At 37.0% G+C, this 22,222-nt stretch overlaps 1 protein-coding gene across 2 annotated transcripts in view; it reads left to right on the plus strand.

Moving 5' to 3' along the window:
* TRPM3 (transient receptor potential cation channel subfamily M member 3) overlaps positions 1-22,222 on the plus strand; it is a 303,699-nt gene that overhangs the window by 134,302 nt on the left and 147,175 nt on the right. For both annotated transcript variants that reach the window (XM_071579832.1, XM_071579833.1), the window contains exons 2-3: positions 13,231-13,310; positions 13,958-14,162. In XM_071579832.1, coding sequence (XP_071435933.1) covers positions 13,231-13,310; positions 13,958-14,162 — 285 coding nt within the window. The remainder of the gene's footprint in view (positions 1-13,230; positions 13,311-13,957; positions 14,163-22,222) is intronic.

The following is a 22,222-nucleotide window of genomic DNA, read 5'->3' on the forward strand; positions in this document are numbered from 1 at the left end:
TAAACTGTTCTTAGAGTATAAACTTCTAAGCTGGTAAACCTACCTTGCCATAAGAAGTTTACTTATTTGGAAGTATTTTGGATATGGTAAAAATAGCAGAATTTAACAACAGCAATAGTATCAAAGTAAGTGTATTTTTTTTTCCTTGAAATTGGTAATGGACAGCTTTCCCAGTAACCAGAATGTGCTGCAGCCAGTAGGGTCGTGCAGACTATACCCTTGGTATGCAGCCACCACAGCAATCTTATTCTATTGTACTTCGCAAATCTGGCTTTATGTTTAAAGACCAATCAGAGGTATCCTTGCATGACTTTGAGCTGAACCTTTCCTCAGTGACCCTTTGGAGTTCTGCTTGGCACAAACAGGAGTTGTTTTGTTATCACAGCTTTCATTGAAGCAGATGTATTTTTCCACATGTTGTAGATATAGTTGCTTTTGCTGAGTTATTTTCTTTTATTTAGTCTTCTTCTCCAAGTCTTACTAAGAATTAGTTTTTTTCTTTAAGCAAGAACTTTCTGTGTACAGGCAGTCTAGTAAAATTCACATGGCCTATTACTTCAAACTGAATTTTAAGTTATCACTCCTTGAGAAGTTAGAAGGGAAAAGTAATGAGGCAGACATTTTAAGTAATGAGGCATAGTTTCTAAATTTGCTGAACCAGAGGAATCTCTGTAAATTAGAAATTTGCCAGTTTAAAATTCCTAAGCCAAAAGCCCTATAATATTGTCACCCTTGGTAGCCCAATGGAAAAAGTATTTATTTCATTCCATGTTATTTTCTTGTGTGAGAGAGCAACACATTAAAACAACTAATTCACTTCACTGAACTCAGAGGCTTCAATTAACCACCCTTTAATAAAGATACTAATCTGTATTAAATGAAAGCCTTCAAGGGCTCACTTTGAAACAATGCATAAGCAGTAATCAGCAGTCCTGATAGAGGGGTCTCCTGGGGCAGATAGCTGGAATGTGCTGTGTAATCAAATTCCAGGAGATTTAAGAAAAAAAAAAAAAGCTCAAGCCTCTTTTGAGTAAAGGGTGTTTGGGTTATTTTCTTCCTACTTCTAATATCCAGCATATTGCATTAAAGTCTTTATTTCAAAGTCAAGTCAAAACAAGAAATTAATTTAAAACTGCTTACATGCCCTCCTTGTGACTGACTTTCATCATGCAGTTTTGCAGATAGCAGGACCTGCTTCTCAATTGTTTTTTTTCCATCTCTTTACTATGAGAATTCATTTAACTCAGAAGCTTTCATTAATCACAGTTTGCTTGTTTAATTCCTTCCAGAATCCTCTGGAACATTGCAAGCTGCACTGAACATACAGTACTGTAGAGCAGCAGTGATTTTTATCCTCAGTCACATGTACATTTTTGTGTGTGTAGAATTGGATAACCTCATAGACTTCAATATTCATACCATAAGCACTGCATTTTCTTTTAACAGACAATATTTGATTCATATTAATATAATTAAAGACCCTACCACGGTGATTTTCAATGTACTTCCATCTCAAAGAATAAGTGTCTTCACATATACAAAAAAATCTCAGCAAAACAACACCCCCCAAAAATGATTGAATTGCCTGCTAGAAGATTTCACATCAACCACTTTGCATCTAGAGACTCAAATTCCAGCTCTGTTGTCAGTGGATGAGCAGACTGACAATTTAGGCACTCCTTTCTGACCCTTCAGTGAGTCACCAACGTTTTGTTGGCTGACAGGTGGAAAACTGTATTTTCCATACCAGCATTGTTAACATTTTGCACTTCATGGTCTAAGGCATGTCATATTACAGCTCTGCTTTCTACTGTATACCTTTCCAAGTAAGAAGAATCAGCTATGACTACCCAGACTGAACAGCTAACTTATAACACTTATTTCACAGGCCTATAGCTTGAAGCTCAGGTCAAGAGTGGTTTTAGGAAGTGAGTTAGCCTTTATGAGTGAGAAGGAAAAGGGTCTGACTAGCCTGTAGAAAATATTTAAATACTTCACGGGAAGTTGTTCCACAAAATGTGTCTATTCACATGAAAATATTTTGCTAGGTATAGAAGGTAAAAACAATAAATAAAATCTATGAGAAAGTAGAGACAATTCTCTTCTTCCTGTCTGATGTTCAAATGCCTTCACAGTGGCTTTCCAGACTGTTTCCTGTTATGGCTCAAAAGTAATCTTAATCCTCTGCAGATGGATGTCATCCATGACTGTTCATTTGAAATTTTGTGGAAGAGAAATAGGGCTCAATGCCAGAGAGTGGGGTTATTAAATAATGAAAGTTTACAACTTTTTGCCCATGAGTCAGATTCTCTTTCCAGACTAGTGTACTCTTGCTTGTTGTTTGCTTCTAATTTGATGTAATGGGTATCCTTCACCCCAATTGTGTTTTATGCTGATACGTGTATATTTACAGTTGCAAGAGTTATTGTATTTAAGGAACATTATATGCAAAAGAAGCATGATTTTCTTATTGATACAATTTCTGGTAGCTGATACATGAAACTAGTACACAGAAATCAGCTCTTGTGGCTAAAATCACAAGGAAGTAGTATAGCAATGTGAAAGCATGGTGCTTGTTTTCCTCATTGCTATGCTCCAGTCCTTCAAATTTTCAAAAGCCATAAAACTGTGGGTTGCTCACAAGGAATAATTTGCAGCATTTGAGATTTAATGAGATCCACCCATGTTCACTGTAAAATTGTAATCCTAATATTAATTCACGAATTAGAAATTAAACTGTAGGACTAACTTAATAGTATTGTTAAATCAAAGTCAGAATAGGCCGAGAGAAGACTTTTCAGCAAAGCTTTCAAACATCAAGCAAAGGTAATTCCATAAATTAAAATGGAATGGAAAATCCAATTAAATATTTACTATTAGCCATAATGTAAGTAAGAATTCAGTGTTGATACACAACATGGTTAATATGATTAAATTTGAACATTGATCACCTTCAAATCTACTTCTTATACTAGAACTTAAAACTATAACCCTGTCTGAGATTTTATATAGTCTTTTCTTCAAGGGATTCTGCAGATTTAACCAGGTTTCAAACTTACTGAAACAGAGATACTAGCTATTTTTTTCAGCATTCCATTTAAAGTAAGAACTTCTGTTCAGATCAAGCAAGAAACACAAGAATTACCTATGTAATTAATATTTCTTGTGATTTTCTTCTTTTCTTAATCTGTGGTGGAACAGGAAGTTCTTTCTCAAAGCTATTCTTTTCCTTCTAATCTGACCCTGAAGAAAAGTCATGAACTTTATATCTTTTTTACTTATAGTTGCTTTGTTATTAAAAAACAGTATGTGTCTTCCTCTGTTGAAGCCACATACTTAGGACTAAACATTGGGAGAAAACAGGAGTAATGGATTTATTTGTGTAAAAAGAAAAAAAACATGGCAAGACTTTTATTACACACATCTTACAAAAATGGGTGTGCTTTTAGTCATACTTGAGTCAGAGAACATTTGGAATAACTATTGCATTGAATATAATTGATAAGATTTTACTCCCTTTGCCAATTAAGAAAGTGCACATCAAGAAAGAACCTATGACATTTCACAGTCCGCTGGGAACAAGGCAAATATTGTACACACGGAGCTGTATGGCAAAAAATGCCTTGCATCTTAGACTTATCTGAAACTGGGCTCAAAATGTGATAGATCTATGTACTTTTTAATTTTCTCTCTCTGAAATCTTTCTGCTTTCAGAATACCATATAGCTCTTGGATCAGATCGTCTTACTGCTTTCATCTGAAAGGGAGAAGAGTTAATAGCAGTAGTTGCAATGATCTTTGTTTCTCAGTTGAAGCTGAATCAGTATAGACTGTTGACAAAGAAAAGAAAAAGCAAGGTTGCATTACCAAGGGGAGTAAAGGATCAACACTGGAGCATGCAGCCTGGATGAACTATACTTTAGTGTAGTAGACAAAGGTCTACAAGTTCTCATGTGTAGTTGTAAAGCTAACTAGAAAGACAACGAAAATTCCTTGGCATAAAAAAAAAAGGTAATTCCTTGTCTGTTGACCCCAGCAGACTTGGGCATAGAACTTTTATGAGCTAAATAAGATCAGAAAACTAGAGATACGCTGCTAGTTTTTGCCTGAGTGATTTCTACATCAATGCAGCAATATAGGTCAGAAAATAATATTTAATCTCAAACTTTTTTGAAAAAAATATTCACTTACATAATGCTATAAACTTCTGGTGAATAAACATACCTAAAAACAGAGGTAGGAGATCTTTGTAGTTCTATGAGGATCTGTCAAAGGTTTGCTGAATTATGACATTTTAAATATGCTGTTTGCATCATTATTCAATTGCACACACTTCCTCCCTGAAAACATTGTCTGTTTAAAGCATAAGCCAAGCTCATAGAAACAGTTTCTTACACTGTTCACAGTAGCTGAATCAGGCTTTATCTGACACTGTTTCAAATTGATCATTCACTCCAATGGCTTCAGAAATGCTCATTCTCTAGGTATTTTGAACATTGTTTCTCCCAGTTAGGCAAACATGCTGTACATAATAAAATAGAACCATCCTTTTATGAGAAAAAAATCTATACATTATTACCATACTTCTGATTAATTCAGGAATTTAATCATTAGGTTACTCTTTAGTTGTGTTTTTCTTCTTTATTTGTTCCTGGACTGAAACATTGCATTAGGTGGACAACTGAAACTTGGATGCTATTTTTCAGGAAAATCAAATATCAGCAATTTCTAGGTACTTAAGAGAGAGGAAAAGTGCTAAGTCTACAGCTAAGCCTAGATTATAATAATTCCAAAATATTAAAACACCAAAATCCCTTGGAAATAAATTCTGTAATGCCTAACTTCATGGGAGTGTTTCTAAAGCAAATGTAACTTACTGCACATGCAAGTTTCCTTTCTCAAAAACAGATTTATAAGAGTTTTGCTATGTGATTGCTTAAACCACAGGATATTTTAAGGAATAAAATATTTTTCTGTTTTCTGGCCTATGCCTCCCCAAAAACAAAGGCCACTAAATGTTGCATGCAAGAAGATCTATCAGGCAGCACAGTTCTTCCTCTGATTTTTCCCTTCCCATTGTGTCTGACAAGTCAAAGAAGCATGGTCTGCCCTGGGAGGAGAGAATTAGCTGTTCATGCAGTTGCATGGAAAGATACAAACCTTCCTAAGTGTGGTTTTGGGGGAAAGAGCTGCTGTACTCTTGGCTGTAGGAGTAATTGCAGAGGCTAAAGTGCTGCTCTCTCTTCCCCTGCTCACTTCATGATGCTTCCACCTTATTCCTGGAAGTGCATCTGCTCTTTTTGTTCTGACCAGTAAAGAAAGTACCTATATTTCTTATAAAGTATCATGTCTGAATGCTTTTTCACTCTGTCTTTCTGCCAACAAAGTAATAACTGTGACTTGAATGTAAACTCTCAAGCCTGAAAACTTGTCTTTACTTCCTCCATTCACCTTCATGTTTGGTGAAAGGCAACTGTGAGTCAAAGTCAAAATATCCATTTTGATAATGTGCTGAGACATGTTTTCCTTAGCTCTGTTTGAGGAGAATATCAAGTCTTGCTAGGATTCTACTGAGGTTTATTTCAAGTGGTATGTCACTGGCATATTTTGTTTAATTTTTCCCTGTATTGCTTAAAGTTAACTAAAGTGATACATTTGTTTCCTATGTAACATATCACTGAAATCAAAGCCCACAACAGACCATATATCAAAAAATGATATGTGAAACAAATTTTGAAACAGTACTTTATAATGCAGTTTGAATGGTAAATGACAGAGAAACATTGTAACTTAATTCAGAATAAGTCCATCATCTCTTGAAAAGAACATATATAAACAAGTTAATGTTGAAAGCACTCTTGCCAAGGCTATGAAAATCTGAATGATACATGGGGTTTGTCACATGCCTAAAACATATGTGTTATTTGATGTTTCCTACAGCTGAAGTCTGTAAAATCTGGTGCCTAAAGTGTGGGGAAAACTAAGAAACCCAGGTTACAGGACAGAAAATTAAATAGCTGCATGTATATAGGATTTGAGCAATTTAGTTCCCATATTTTGTATAATAATGATGGCAAGGAGGCTAACCCTCCCACTTTTCAACACAGTTTGCATATGCTGATGAATCTGACACAAAAGTAGTTGAAAGAATGGCTTAGAGTTCCTGGCTGAAGTTTTACCACAGTCTGGGGACCATGTTGTTCATCTAGCATGATGTGTCTAGGAAGGCTAGAGCCTGTTGGGCTGCATTATGAAAGGGGCTCAGGAGGGACTTGTGAATAACTGCAGGGCTGCTAGATGAGATGAAGTGTGAAAACTGGCATAAAATTGGTTCATTTGAATGTTAAGTTTGGGGAACATCTGGAATCCTCGTTTCTTCAGACTCTTTCATCCAATTATGTACAATTTAATTTTCATTTCTTCATCAGCTGAGCACTCACACAGTGGCTAACAAAACCACCTCAGACTAATGAAGGAGCAGACAATGTTATAGTTGTCATAGATTTGTGGGGTAGAATGACTCGTTTAGAAATCAAATGGTTCAGACCAGATTTAGATTCAGTGCAAAACTCCTACATGTGCATTTTAACCTCACGATGAGTATGACAAGTCATATTGTAAACAAACAGAAGGAACTGATTCCCTCTGCAGTAGGGACAAGGATCTTAAGGATGCTGAAAGCTTGCAAGAAATCAGCTGGTAAGGTTGTAGAAGAAAGCCCATGAAGGGTTGCAGAACAATGTAGAAATCACAACATTACAGCAAGTCCATGAGGAGAAAATAGTTTTTAGCTGAGAAACACTTAGGGAAAAGCATTATATATATTTGACATGTTTTCCCTTCTTTTTGGCACCTATTTATGGCACTTGTAGAGACCAAACAGTGGTCTGGATGAACCTGTCATCTGATTAACCAGAGCTTTTGTGCTATAAAAGTTTTATTTACTTATTTAAACAACTTTAAACCCAGAGCAGATTTGGTGAAATCATAAACATGTATCAAAAGAAACCTCACAAATGAAGTCAATAGGCTTAATTCTTCCTTTCATATGCTAGCACTCATAAGAAGGAAACACTTACTGAAAATGTGGTTTACAATATATCCTTCATTTTAATGACATTTGCTTTAAAATTTTTCTCTTTCACTTCTACTGATCTTGAGGAGGCCTGTAGCAACTTGGGTGTCTACATCCATTTTAGATCTAATCATCTTCCCTAGTTCTTTTAAAATGTCTGTAAGGCTTTCCAGTTAATTTATCAATAACATGGATAACAATGACATATGATTGGTCTATGTAATGTCTTGAAATTGTATAAATCATAAATACATGTTTTCGTAGTAGCATTAACAGACACATAACATTTTCATTTCTGTGTCCTTGAAGTAAGAAAAATATCAGATATATTTACTAAAATCATAAAATATTGAGTCCAAAGCTCCTGATTATTTTAAAATTACTTTATTTATTCTAAGTATAGTACAAAATTACGTTTGGTAAACAATAGTAAAAGATAAATTCTGTAACAGTGTAGTAATAAATGCCTGCATTCTATGCCCTCCTTTTCTGTACTGCCTACAACTTGATTTTCAAGACAATTCAGCATCGTGTTTGTAACAACTCAGATGATAAAGAGCTTGGGAAATCAGTTAGAACAAAACAGACGTAATTACAGCTCTAATGGGTTTAAGCCTGATCATCAGTCTCTAAGATGCTACTCCTAATAAATGTCTGTTAGAAAACAGAAAATTTCGGGACAGTCTAGTGATCTCTAACGTAATGTCCAGAAACATAAATTCCTAAAGCTTCAAAAAAGACATAAAAGTGTTTATAGTGCTTATAATTGGACAGTGTTGAAAAGTGGATTAGAAATTTGGCCTGAGCACACCTTGTAATAAAGTCATATTGAAGCATTGCATTACTTTGTAGTAATATAGCTACAGAAGTTTACAGATATTCAGAGTCAGTGGAATTTGTGTAAGTGCCCATTCAGTTAAGGAACACTAATCACTTAGCTTTCAGCAGCACTGATGCAATTTGGTCACCATATGCTCCTGCAAATTCTGTCTGTAATTTGCTTCAATAATACTCTGTTGCCTGAGCAGCTGCTCTGCTACACTGCAAGGCAGAGACAAGCTCTTAACAACACCTCTCTCTCTCCAGTGAAACCTGTCTTAGAACCTTGTTACTTGATGCAGATAAAAAAAATTATGGACACAGAGGGTTAGAACTGCCTCTGGTTCTGTTCTGCTAGTGACACAGTTTATATAAAATGGTCAGTCTTAGTGCTCTTTTCAAACTAATGCTAGTTCAGAGGTCAGGGTTAAACATCCCAGCTACACAACATGTTAAAATCTGCCAGATTTTACCTTTCAGAAAATTTCTGTTCTTGGTTAGTTTTTAATATTTGGCCTCATCTTCTGCGAGGACTCAGTACTAAGTTCATTACTAACTGCTTTTCATGTGTTTCATTAACAGTGAGCTCGGTTGAAAATGTAACAAATGTGTATGTTTGTAGCATCAAATGGGCAGAATTCACCTCTAATGGTACTATTTTGCAGTTGCATCATATGGAAAAAAACAGCTATCTTTGTGTGTTGACTATTTCTTTGTTACTCCTCAAAATACAGGAGTATCTATGGCACTGGTAATTTGATTGCCAGAGTCACAGATTAAAGCATCTTTAAATTAGCTACGGCAAAGACATTTGTAGTTACCTGTAGCATCAGTTGTATATACCAATTCTACTTAAGTCCCTCTCTATAAAGCATCCTTGCACCATTGGGTGACATATGCAAGTGAATATAACCATCTTTCCTTTTGTTGATTTCTTAAGACAAAAGAGGAAGCTTCTGCCTCAGGTTACATGCAAGCTGAAACCTGAATCCAGGATTAGTCTCCAGAATCTTGCAAGTTCAAGTACTGAACATTCACTTCAAAGTCAGTTACAATTTTACTCAGTTATCTCAATCATGAGATCTTTCCTTTCATCACCTCACTCTTTCTCCAACCTCTCAACCAAACCAAATTACCTAGTGTTAAAATGCAAGCTATCTGCCTGCTGACTCCCCAGTCATATTCTTTACCTCATTGCTGCTTTCTTGGCTGCAATTTTACCTTTGTTGTTCTCCACAGACCGTCTTTCATCTCATCCTGTGTTTAAGAGATCTCACAAGATGCGCACATGATCTCTGGTACAGACACCTTACAGGTTGCAGCTTTGCTAGAATAGAATGTATCTATATACATAGGTATGTTATACATATGTATAGAATATGCATATATGCATACTTAATATATATATTAATATTTCCAAAATACAAGTATGTATTTTGCACAAAAAATGTTAGAGAACCATGAGAGCAAAACAACCTTATGAGTCCTGCCAGCCCAGCAGAAGCTTTTCCACATGTGTAATGATATAAGAAGTTCTTCATTAGGTGCAACCTGATTGATAAAGAAAGAAGGGGATGTGGACATATGTAGGAATAGAGAGGAACTCATCCAGAATTGGCAGGGGAGGGGAAAACTCTTGAAGTAACTAACTAAGCACATGTAATTGCTAGGTACTAAAAAGGAGAAAAAACTGCTCATATGTAAATGTTATTCATCAGTGGTAATATTAAGAAGGTAAAGGTATAGTACCCAAATTTGTAAACAGTCAAGTTTTTGTTTAAGTTACCAACTTTTAATTATGCTTGAAAGAATGCAATTCATTGTCTCTGAAAGATAGAAGTTTGTGTTTATGAATTTCTGAATTTCTGAAAAGTTATATGAACTGCACTACAGCAATTCTGGTGAGAAACAGTGACAAAACAGTTTCCTGGAACTGAAAATGGAAAATGCCACTGCTGATTATTTGCGGTATATTTCAACTGTGTATAGATTTCTCACAGTTGCCCAATAAACACACTGTTTTCATTCTTTAGAGATTAGCAGTTTCCCCTGTGTTCTTAGGTTCTTTCCAGCATATTACAGTGTTTCTTTTGAAGGATTGTTTTTCCTGGGTCGAACTTCAGAACTCGGAGCATCTTATCACACTTTCACTAGCTTGCTTTCTCGGGGGAAAGAAGAGAGAGGGAAAAAGACCATCAAGGCTTATGCTAGTTAAATCCATGCTTTCAAAGGATTTATTTTTCTTGTGGCGTCACATCAGATGTTCAAACTAAGCAGTGTTGTGGGGCCACGGGTCAGTGCCCACCGAACCCTTAGCAAGGCTAATCCCATAGCAGCACATTCCAAGCCGCTAATGGGTACAAGGGCTTTTCTGGCTCTCACGTCTCTGTGCTGTGGACAGAGCTAGTGCCTTGTTCAAGGGGTGGTCACAAATGTGTTAGTAGAAATGACCAGCGGTGGTAAAACGTGGAAAGCAGATTTTGCTCCAAGACAGACTTAAACACCGAGTGTGATGCTCAGGTAAAGAAGAGGGAGAAAAAAGATGTTCTTGGTGTGATTTTACAGCTAGGTTAATAAAGACAGAGGCTTACCTGGAGAGCTAAGCTATGAATAAAAGCCATTATTAATTCACTGTGGACTTTAAATTGTCCCATTAATAGCTACTGAAGGAGTATTTATGAAATAACAGAAAAATAAGATAAGCTTCTTGCTCTACTAGTCTTGAATATTTTTTTGCTGTAGTTTTCTAAACTTTTTATTACTTTATTAAATCACAATATAAATAAGATTTTTAATGCAGATAATTTAGTTATTAATATGTTGATTTTCTGAAGTTTCTCTGTCATGAAAGCTTTACAGCAAGTAACATAATTTATTATACCTCTGAACCTTGTATTTCATTGCAAATTATATCTGTCACAGAAAGATAATTGGCATGAGACAGGGAAACCAGATGCTTTCTTTTAAATTTGTAAGGACAAGGAATTATGAAATTAGTGAATCATGGGTTTGCATCACAACTCTGTTGGACAGGATAGTATACAGTTTGAGACCTAAAGCTGAAAAGTATTTTTTCTGATTGAAAAAAAAAAGCGCTTTTAAAATTAGACCAGTATTTTTGTAATATTACTTCTAAAGAAGTATGATGAAAACTCAAATGCAAATAATTTTATTTAAGATAGATGTTTTCCTTTTCTACTTGTAAAGACAATATGAGAAAGAGTAGGAAAACAAATTTTAGATGTCAGTTTCTTGGTTTGTGAAATCTTGCTTGTGTACCCAAATTAAAATTTGTGTTGAAGTACCTGTTATGGCTTCTTGAGAGAAATTTGGGTGGTGACCATCTTTGGAAAGGATGCTAGGTCTATGTATTCAGGAAATTTACCAAGGTAAATTGTTTGCAGAAAAGTATGAAAAAAATCAGTATGTAAAAAAGGATATTTAGAAGCTACAATAAATTAGAACTTAAGGGTAATCTCTTCTTTGTAAAGTAAAACTTCTTTAGCTTTTTTAGCTATTAACTGTCCTTTGCTTAAACAAAACAAATCTTGCCCAAAATTTTATAATTTATTAACTTACTGTTTGCTGCAGTAAGGAAGATCAGTGAAATACAGCTTTATTTAAGGGTTTTAATAGACTTCTTTTATTCTGATTGTAAAAATTATGGTAGGTTATTTTCTATTCCTACTAAACATGATGTCTAGCAGATTTTTCAAATAAAAATGTAAGCAGAACAAAGGTAAAGTATTGCTAAGTAGCATCTGTGACTACTAAATCCTACAAGGAGTTATCTTCTGTGTGAAAGTCAAAATAATATTTTTTTATGTGCCGGGACTGATAAATAATGGATGTAACCAGACATTCTAATTATGGTACTTTATAGTATGTGCTAGTGACATTCACTGAATTCAGGCAATTTCCACAGTTCACAGCGATTTGCACAGGTTCCAAAAGCAGTGATTTCTGTTTTTAAACATGGAAAATGGGATGTAGATTGAGTTGACAAAAAGGTAGCATTATATAGTGAGGTAACATCAGTTAGTAAAGGAAATGCTTAGGTGGGTTACTCTCTAATTTTCCATAGTACAAGGTAGCATTAGTTAGTTAGGTAAAATTACACGTACAATTTCATATGCCCTCTTTTTATAGAAGCAAGGTGCTCATATTTCCTTTAAATTGTCTAAAGTTAATTTCATATTAGTCAATGCTAAAATAATTTTGTCATAGTTCATAATTTATAGTTCTGTTTATGCTATGCAATTAAGGAGGTAATATTTTTAAATATATTTTATAAAGTTTATCTGTTTGAAGTTAATTTTTAAAGGAAGGTTGCAACTCATATCCTTATTAAATGAAATAATTGGATTCTATCTGGGTGAATGTTTTAGACAGTTTGCTAGAACTCACATTACATGGAGTAAGGATTTCTTAGATAATTAAAAATTATTTCAGAACTCTGAAAGTCTCTCCTTTGTTGTTTGTGTTTGGTTTTGGTTTTCTTTCTTTCTTCCCCATATATCTTTATTTTTTTAAGAGATTAGTTGTGTCTCTGAAAATTAAGACCGTACTGAGGGAGGAAAGTTCTTGAGTGTTATGAACAGGTACAGCTTCACTGAACTGTTCTAGAGATTACCTCAGCCAGTTATCTCACTCAATGTATCAAAGCATTTTGTGTTTTGTTTCAGAAACAGATCTTCTGTTTGCTGGGGTTTTTTGTTACTAAGGTGTTCACATAGAAAACTATTTTCTGCATCTGTGTTAAATGGCACTCTCAGTAATTCTGTAAAAAATTCCCTGTTGGGTTTGTTGGTTTTTTTGTTTGTTTGTTTGTTTTGGGTTTTGGGGGTTTTTTTTGTTGGTTGGTTGGTTGGTTGGTTAGGTTTTTGTTGGGTTTGGTTTGGTTTGGTTTGGTTGGGTTTTTTGCTGTGTTTTTTTTTTTCTTTTAAGTAGAGCTGACCTGATTGTATCTCTAAAATTGAAATAGAGTTTTTTAAAACATTTTTAATTAATAGGTGTAATTTTTTTCTCTGCTATACAGAAAGATTATAGTTTGAGTTAATTCTTCTCCGATGATTCCTGCTAAGAGAATATAGGTGACAGCATCAAAGTCGTTGGGCTAGTGAATGGGTAAACAATCTCAAGAGCTTGTGTTGAGTGCTCAGTTCTAGAACAGAACCATAGTTCTAGTGAAAAATGTTTACTCTGTCCAAAATGTGCACTGCTTGTCTGCAAAGTCAGTGAAGTTTTCATTTATGTTTGAAGTTTCTCTTCAGTTGTACTGTAAGTCATGTCTAATAAGCAAACAGAGCTCATAGCATTTCCTTTCTCTTTTTCAGGCACAGAAATCATGGATAGAAAGAGCATTTTACAAGAGAGAATGTGTTCATATCATACCCAGCACCAAAGACCCCCATAGGTAATTTCATGTTACTTGTATGAAAAATAGAAATTGATTGAAAAAGAATTGTGTGTCTATATATATATGCATACAATGTATATTGATATAACTATTTTGTAAACTTCAGAAGGTGGTTGAATTACATCTGGAGTGATGGATTCCTATGGGCACCATTTGTTTACATTTCAAAACTTATTTCATAAAAAGAAAGAAAAGTGGGGGATAAAGGTAGATCAGCATCTGTGTTGAACTTCCTTATCTTCTTAGTTCAATATTCAGTACATTGAATTGTTACTTAAATTCTATACATGACACACAATATTGTTAAAAGAAAACAAATGCAGTAAAGTAGCAATTTAACTTACGTTCATGAAAAAAAGCTGATTATTTCTCCTGATGTTATCTAAACACAACATAAAATGCTCTTTAACTGCATTTTATACCTATTTAGAACAAAGCATGATTTCACTGAAATACATGAGAACCCAAAGGAAACAAGACCATAGAAAGAAAAGGTAATATAAGTACTGTATTGTTTCCATACATACAGGCTTAAGAGAGCAGAAAACAGAGTTGAAAGGGGGTTGGGTTTTGTTTGTAGTTTGTTTTCCTGTTCAGTTTGTATATGCACGTGCCACAAGTTTTCTGTTTGTTTAATGTCGTAGATGTTGCTGTGGGCGTCTAACAGGTCAACATATTGGACAGCCTCCAACCACCTCTGTTACTCAGAGTGAGAAAAATGAAACCAGGCTTACTCGCAATGACATCCAGTCAGAGAAGTGGTCCATCAGCAAGCACACACAGCTCAGCCCAACGGACGCTTTTGGAACCATTGAGTTCCAAGGAGGAGGCCACTCCAATAAAGCTATGGTAACCACAATTTTCTCTTAGATAAATAATGCTGCTAGCTAAAAACAGGCATTCACAAAGAATGAACAGCATTCTTTCTTAACTTCATTTTAAAGTATTATTGAGTGTAGGATGGTAATGTATGTTTTTATGTATTATGTGCCAAAGAGTGGACAAACTGTAAAAGCTGGAGTGTAGTGTAAGAAGGGCTACCTTTACGAAGAATGCAGACAAGTTACTGCGCTGTTACCTTGATTTTCTTCCAATGGCTAGTCATTCCTCGTTTTCTGAATAATTTTAGAATTCAGCTGTGATTTCCCATGGCTGGCTATGTCTGCAAAGCTGACAAATTTTAAATATATTTAATTCCTTTTAATATTCCACCAGACATGTGTTGGAGGATAGACCAGATAGAGTCATTGATTCAGTGAAATGAGAGGCCCCAGTAAGTGTTTAATCTAGGAATAGGGAAATCCCTATTCTGCCACAGACTTCCTTGAGCAAGGAGTTACTTCATCCCTATGGAGTGATGACAAAGTATATTAATCTGAAGGCATTGCTCCACTGATTTGGAGAGATGTTTCCAGCACACACGCTAACCCACGCATGTATTTCTTCTGTGAGAAACCCTTCCATTAAAGGAAGAAACCCTCTGACTATATAAACTATAGAACCTGGGACTTTCGGAATGAAATATGAATACATCATGGCCAAGACACTGCTTTAGGTGGCAGTGAGGACAGAATTAGAATTCCTGGGCACTCTGGAGAATAACGTGCCCAGCAATCCAGTACTGTCATCTGTATATGAATTCTTCCCACCAGGTGTCTCAGATTTGTCATAAGTGACAGAGGCTAGAAACAGTGAAAATCTTAGGTACTATGCTAGCAAGAGCCAAATATTCTCCTCAGATGTCTGTTGCAAACCATGCTATAGTGAGACTGCACACACCAATGTGATGTTCAAGCAAATCCCAAGTTTATTCAAAAACACAGGTATATATGACCTCAAGTGACCCCACCCTAGGTGCGGTGGTCTTACTCCAATAGGTTGAGGCTGGAAACATGTCCTTTTAAGGTGAAAACGAAACTTGTCAGGTGGTCATTCAGACCCACCTGAATCAGAGGCTGCAACATCTCCCCCTTTTGTTTCAAAGAACAAAGCAAAAATGCAAACGACATAATACACATAACTCCTTAGCTAACTTATCCAATGGGGAAATTGTTACCATTAGGATCATGCGTATTGCAACTTGAATAGAAAGGCTGAAAATTTTGAAAATTGAGAAATAACATTTTGAAAGTCCTAAATTTTGCTAATTCAAGACTTAACAGTATTTTGCAGGTTACACATCCCTACCTCCCCCTCTCTTTTCAAAATAGACCTTTGGAAGGAGGTACAGTAACCCTTGTAAACTAACACAAACTAATACATGACTAAGACACGTATGTTTGGAATTTGCAAACTTACAACTAGTGCAAAACAAGAAACTTTTCTTTCACGCATGAAATTGTGGTCTTTTTGTGCAGTCGTCACCGCACAAACCACTGTAAACAAACTACGAATTTTATTAAATTTTGTGCAAAGTGTTCAAGAGTGCAGAGTGACTTCACTTAGCAAAGAAGCAAGTTCAGTCCAGCTGAGCTAAATCTCTTTATGCTATAGTTCAAGGTCCATTCTCAGAACTTCTGTGTTCCCATCACAGAGGCTTGAGAATGAAGCTTTGATTTTTAGTCACCTTATACACTCCTGGTAAAGCAGCAAACAAGTGTGAATTCACGGAGAAAATTCACAAAGGCTAAACATAACTACTTACATTCTGTGGAAAATGTTCAGCAGCTGAGGGGACAGGTGTCTTTACCCTTACAGCCTGCTGGGCAACTCGGCAGTGCAATAAGCTTAAAACTGCACTTTAACTGAAAATTAACAGAATTTCAAAATACAGGCTAAACAACATGCTCCTTAACTGGACTGTTCTTGTTTGATTGGACAGTTAACGACTAGTCCTAGGCTACTACTGCTTGTGGTTGTGGTTGCCATATGGGGAAGGCAGCTTGGCTCCAGTTTCTATGAGATATTTGACTGGTTGCGCCCCATGGCTTGCAGCCCCTCTGGTTTTTTGGAGGCCCAGCTCCCCACCTCATGTTTGTTAGAGGAGTACCATCCTTTTTATATTTAGAATGACAATCCTGGGCTTTGTGACCAAGCCTGTGACAACAGTTACATTCTCCAGTGAAGCTTTGAGTTCTGCTATATTTTGGTTGTGCTGGACAAGATTTTGTTGTTAAATTCCAGGGTCTTTTCCCCCTTTTTTGGGTGGATTGTTTACTAAGAGCTGTGGCTAGAGCAGAGGCATGTAGCTTTGCTTTTTCCTCCTCTTCTACCCAGGGCAATCTGGCACAGGCTTCAATTAACTGTACCAAAGTAGCTGTAGCTGGTAGAGAGGCTATGAACTGTTTGAATTGAGGATTGGCATTGTTAATTACCAGATCTTTTAATAATACTGGTTTCATTTCAGAGGTGAGATTTGGAGCCATGTCCAGGGCTTCTTTTACTTTGTCTACAATTTCCATAAATGTTTGTCCAGCTTTCTGCATTATTTGCATATAAGGTAGAGAAGGTTTTCCCTTCTTAGGCAGATTAGAGAATGCAGTCAAAGCAATATTCTTTGACTGTTGCAAAATACGCATGTGTAATGCAGCTTGTGTTTGTGGGTCTTCATAAGCTCTTGATCCCATTAGCTGGTCTAAAGATGCTAATCTTAAGGGATGTCCAGTTTCTAATTGTATATTTTTTGCCTGTTCCTCCATTAGCTGCTCTTTCCATTTTTGTAGAAATAACATATAAGCAGTCGGAGGTAGAATAAACTCCATTAAAGCCTTAGTGTCTGCTGGGATTTGGTTATTGTATTTTATGAAGGCTGCGATTTGGTTTTTTACCAAGGCGTTGTCATAGCCGTATTGAAAGACTACACTGTGTATTTTTTGTGCAATTTTCCAGTCAAGTGGCTCCCATTTTGAGCCTTGTGTAGTGTTAATCACAGGCGCAGAAACCAGGGGTTGCAGGGAAGGTGAGGGTGTACCTACTTCCGCAGCTATGGATGCTAACTCTTTGTACCTTTGCTGGGTATTAAATGTGAGGTCGCGAGGTGGCTCTGTGACTCCATCTGCAGAATCTGGTACCTGGGTATCAGAAAGCTTTGAAATTAAGTTAGCAGCACTGCGATTCCCAGCTCCCCCACCCTGTTCCAAACAGAGGCTTCTTTGTCTTTCGGTGCCGTGCCTTTAAACAGCTGTGCTGTTGCTCTCTATTCTGGAATACAGCCGGTGGGTGTGGCTGTTGGTGATAGAGGCTGCAGGTACCAGGTTGCCGGGGCAGGAGGTTCCAGTGCCGGTGTTGGCAGCTGCGGGCAGCATGCGGCTATTGGGGAGAGGGTCCTCACTGGTGCTGCAGAGCTTGTGTCCTGCCCGACCGGCGCTGTGGGAACTTGCTCTCGGAACGCTTGCGCTGTGGAGGGCGCACAGTGAAGGGAACGCCCAGGGGGAGCTTGGCTGGCTCCTCTCCACTGAGGAGGAGTCTCTTCCCTCTCCATGACGCAGTCGATCCACGCAGGAGGTGGTGGGGGTGGCGAGGGAACTGATCCGCCCCAGGGGCGGGCAAATTCGGAGCCGACCCCGGCCCCTGCAGGCTGAGGCGGACCCGCGCCTGGCGCATGTGCTGTGATTGGCAGGCAGTAGGGAGGGGGGTTGGGCGGTCCTTGCGCCTCGTGGTAAGGACGCACGATTCCTTTGTTTGATTTCACGGGCTTTGCGATCACGTGGTCTTTTTGTTTTCTTGGCCACGCGGTTTCCAGCCCTGCTGAAATATCTCCCATGGCAGTCTTCCGCCGCAACAGAGCAACTCCGGCGTACCCTTGGGGCGGCGGGGAGCACGGTGGAGGCACCCCAACCCCGAGGAACCCACAGGGCATTGGCGGCGGCGGCAGCAGTGGAGCCGGCGCCGAAGATGGATGGACAGGGGGAGAGAACTCCATGGGGTTTGTCCCCCCCTCCACATGTCTCTCTCGGCTGAGGGCATCCCCCTTCACGCCTTCTCAGATTGAGGACAAAAATAAAAGTCACTCACAGTTTGGCATGGCTGGATGTTTTCTGCAACATGTCTCATGGGGTTCCAAGGTTGCTGCTGAGGTCTGGCCACTTCTACAGCGGCAGCCGGTGGTCTCATTTTCTGTGCATAGGCTGTTTCTTGGTATTGTAAGGTGGTGCAAAGACAACTTCTTGGCTTTTTGTGGTGACGGACGGCGTGGAAAAGCTTTGATTCCAAGGTTGCTGTGATTCTGTCGGGTTTTCCGGAGTGGGAGTGGGCAGTGCCATGTGTGGGTACCGCAGCGGGGGTTCCGCGAATGGCACAGGCGCTGCCGAAGGGTACCATGGCAGCGTTTCTGTGAGCAGCAGTGCCCACGGCGGTGCAGAAGGATGTTCAGGGGAAAAGCTGCTCTGCAGAAGCAGTTTTTTTTCCCGTCTCTCGGGTAGCTTTCCATGGAAGCCAAGAGTTTGCTCAATAGAAGCAGCCAAGAAATTTTCCCATCAGAGGAAGGAAAAAGAAGCAATTATATTGTAAAAGAAGGCTTGGAAAAAAGGAACGAGTACATTATAGTCCTTGGAAACATTCCTTGTTCAGACAACACATTCTCAAATCCAAATGCAAAGCAGTTGATCAGCATGGGTAGGGAAGAGAGATAAAGGGGTAAAATATGTTCAATAGAACTTTATTCCTTTAAAAAATATGTTACTTAGTTATTTTCTAGGTACAGGGTACTAAATAATACTGTAGCATGCCAGCTGATTTTTGCAGACAATCATGATAAGTTAACATTGTGTCTAGTCTAATAAGATAACCTTACAAAGTAGCAAGATTTGGCAAGCTGGCCAATGTCAAGGAAAGCCTCAGGAGAAGAATTTGGCATAAATATTTCCACCTATTTCCTATTTTCTTTACTGATATTGATGGCCACACATGAAAGTTATTAAGCAAGAGAAACACAGAGGTGAGTAAAAGTACCTTGGTCTGTGCTAACAGGAAAACTGTTGATTTTTTTTGGAATCAGACTGTGAGGAATTAGGTGGGATTCATTAATGGAAACCATAACCTCAGATATATCATTAGGAAAATTAATTAATGGAATAGATTACTGCATGTAAGACTGACAGATAATTATTTCCTCCAGTTGAACTAAGAGAATTAAATTCTAATACAAAATATATAGTAAGTGTAATTATACTTTTCATGATCTAATGTTATAATAGTTTCCAGCAGACAATTAACAATGGAATCTTTAGTTGTGGAAATAAAAATTACAATTACATTATTATAGGACACATGGATTTGGAACAAAACAGAAAATATGTACATTTCCATATTGTCAATAGAACTGACTAGGCCATTAATTGCATTTCTGCAACCATATAGAACAAAAATTCCCCAGCAGACTGAATTTTGCTAATGCCATGGAATTGCTGAATTTTGCTAATGCCGTGGAGTTGCTAACTAACCCCCTTAAATCAGTAATGTGAATAGCTTAGGGTGCAGCAGATAGCTGAGATTAGATACCCTTGGTTAACAAGATCAATTACTAAAGTGACCTTTCCTTCAGTCTTCATGTAAATACAGATGATCCTGCAACAAGACTGTGGTATTTAGATCTCTGTCAGTCTCATATTTTCTTCACAAGTGACTCATCCATTAATATGGAAGAAACACAATTAACAGTTGTGCTTGGTAACATTTACATTGTTTTTACATCAGATTTTCAGCTTTAACAACTGCAAAAATATTTGAAGGAGATGTGGATAAGCATTAACTTTATTAATAACTTTTGCAAATAAATTGGTTGATTAAAAAATACAGAAAAATTAATAAAATCTGACTGACTCTATATAACTTGACTCTTAGTAGTTAAAAAATAACATGTATGAGTTCATCAAATTTTATTCTAGCAAGTTATTACACTAGGTCTCAAAGCAATTATCAAACTAATATAAGTGATTTCATTCCTATTAAAAGCAATATACTGAACAATTTCAAAATGTATTCCGTTCATCAGTGGGCCAGTTAAGACCATATTACTGTGATGCATTTTGCACTGCATTTGTGACACAGAAAAATCTTTAATAATCTTTCATTAATTGGTGGGCCTGCATTTCATGTCAACTTCTTTAAAGGATTGCTCTTTACAGAACTAAAATTTCTTTGATCATGGGTTTTCAAAGTTAGATGGAAGATAGCTATTTAAAAAGCTTTGGTGAGTTAAACACGTTCATCCTCATTGAATGCATTCCAGTAATACATTTAATATGCACAGTAAAAAGTATGTTTTCAGCTGCAAAAAACCCAAAGTTTTCTTCAATGTTATCTGCTTAACCTTTCTTATGGAAACATTAAAGAACATCAGTAGAATTCCAATGAACATAAACAGTTACTTAGACAGCCTTGCCAACATTCAGATCCCCAGAACGTTATTCAGCACATTTGGAAATCAATCAAATAAAAATGTATTTTTGTTACTTTAAAATATGTCAGATTTTAGAAAAGGGACCTTAAAAGCCATTAGGACTTTTGAGAGGGAATAGAGATAATCCTATAACTTTCATAAACCATGAAAAGGCAGCAAACATTGTTTCTGTTACAGTAAATTAATTCTTAGAAACTATTTACAGAATTTAAGAGATGGTATCTCACACATAGAAAAAGGTGAAATAACTCAGAAAACACTTATCGAAAGCACACTTAAATCAATCAGTGTATTTTCACTGACTATTCAGTGGAACTTGGATGAGGCCAAGGTGTTAAGAAGAAATACCTTATACAGAATCAGTCTGGTTTCAGTCTAAGTGAGAGGTTTTAACTTGAATTCGGTGAGAATTACATTAAATCTATTTTTTATGTGGGCATCCCTCTTTGATGGAACCAGTCTTAAATTTGAAATGTCTGCAGTGCTAGAATCATATTTAAGTTACCAAAGAGAAACACAGGAGCAGTGTTAGAATGCAGATCACAAAATGTTCTCTGATTAAATTTGCTTTGCAGAAATGCAATAAATTCTGAATATGTTTATTTTTTTCACTGAGGCTCTCATCTAGAGTACTTTATTGAGGCAGCTGTTCTTGAGTTACAGAATAGTAATTCTGCCTCTCGGGAACTTTGGCTTTTGCCCTGGGGCACTGGAGTCCAACTTGCAAGTGTCTGGCTATTTGACTGATGATGGGCACAGTTATGTTTTAAGAGAATACTTGACAAAAAGTGAAGGAACAATTTGAATCAAATGGCACTCTTGCTGACTACTGCTGTGCTGGTTTGGGGATCAAAAGGGCATAATGGTGCAAACTTGATGATTTATCATTTCATAGTTCTATGCTGATATCGGTCAGGTCAGTCTGTAGGTTTTGCAATGCAAAACTGTATTTGTGCTTCCTAACTTGCCCTGCTTTGTTGACACATAACAGCTGAACTCTTGTATCCTATCTGTACACCACTCCCCCAAAAAAGGGCTAAATCATATGCTATTAGCAGTGATCATTTCTACACTTGATGGGTATCAATCATCGAATTTCAGGGTAATATAACAGTGGTTTGGACAAGATTTCCATCTAAATTTTATATCTTCCTCCAGATAGCAGAAGATTTGAGGAACAACAAAAATACTTGTTAAGATTCTAACAAAAAATGACAAGGCCAGATATTCTGCTACAAGATTGAATGAAATTAATTTTTAATATGGATAAAAATGGCCTTAAAGGTGTTTATTTATAATTTAATATAAACTTTGAAAGTGATGACAAAAGAATTCTCATGTAGTTACCACTTAACATGTTAAGCGATGGCAAAAGAGTAATTTTGAGCATGCCAAAATGAAAATTCCCTCTGTAAGAGCAAAAATTAATCAAATGGTCATAAAAAATGAGTGTTTTGCACATGTCCTAGTTCAGCAGCTGGAACCAGTTCATCACTGTGTGGATGTGACCAAAGCTGCGTTTTCTAAACCCTCTGTCATTTCTCATGAACTGTCAACAATGGACCACTTG

This window comes from Pithys albifrons, chromosome Z (assembly GCF_047495875.1).
Source record: "Pithys albifrons albifrons isolate INPA30051 chromosome Z, PitAlb_v1, whole genome shotgun sequence".
Lineage (NCBI taxonomy): Eukaryota > Metazoa > Chordata > Aves > Passeriformes > Thamnophilidae > Pithys > Pithys albifrons.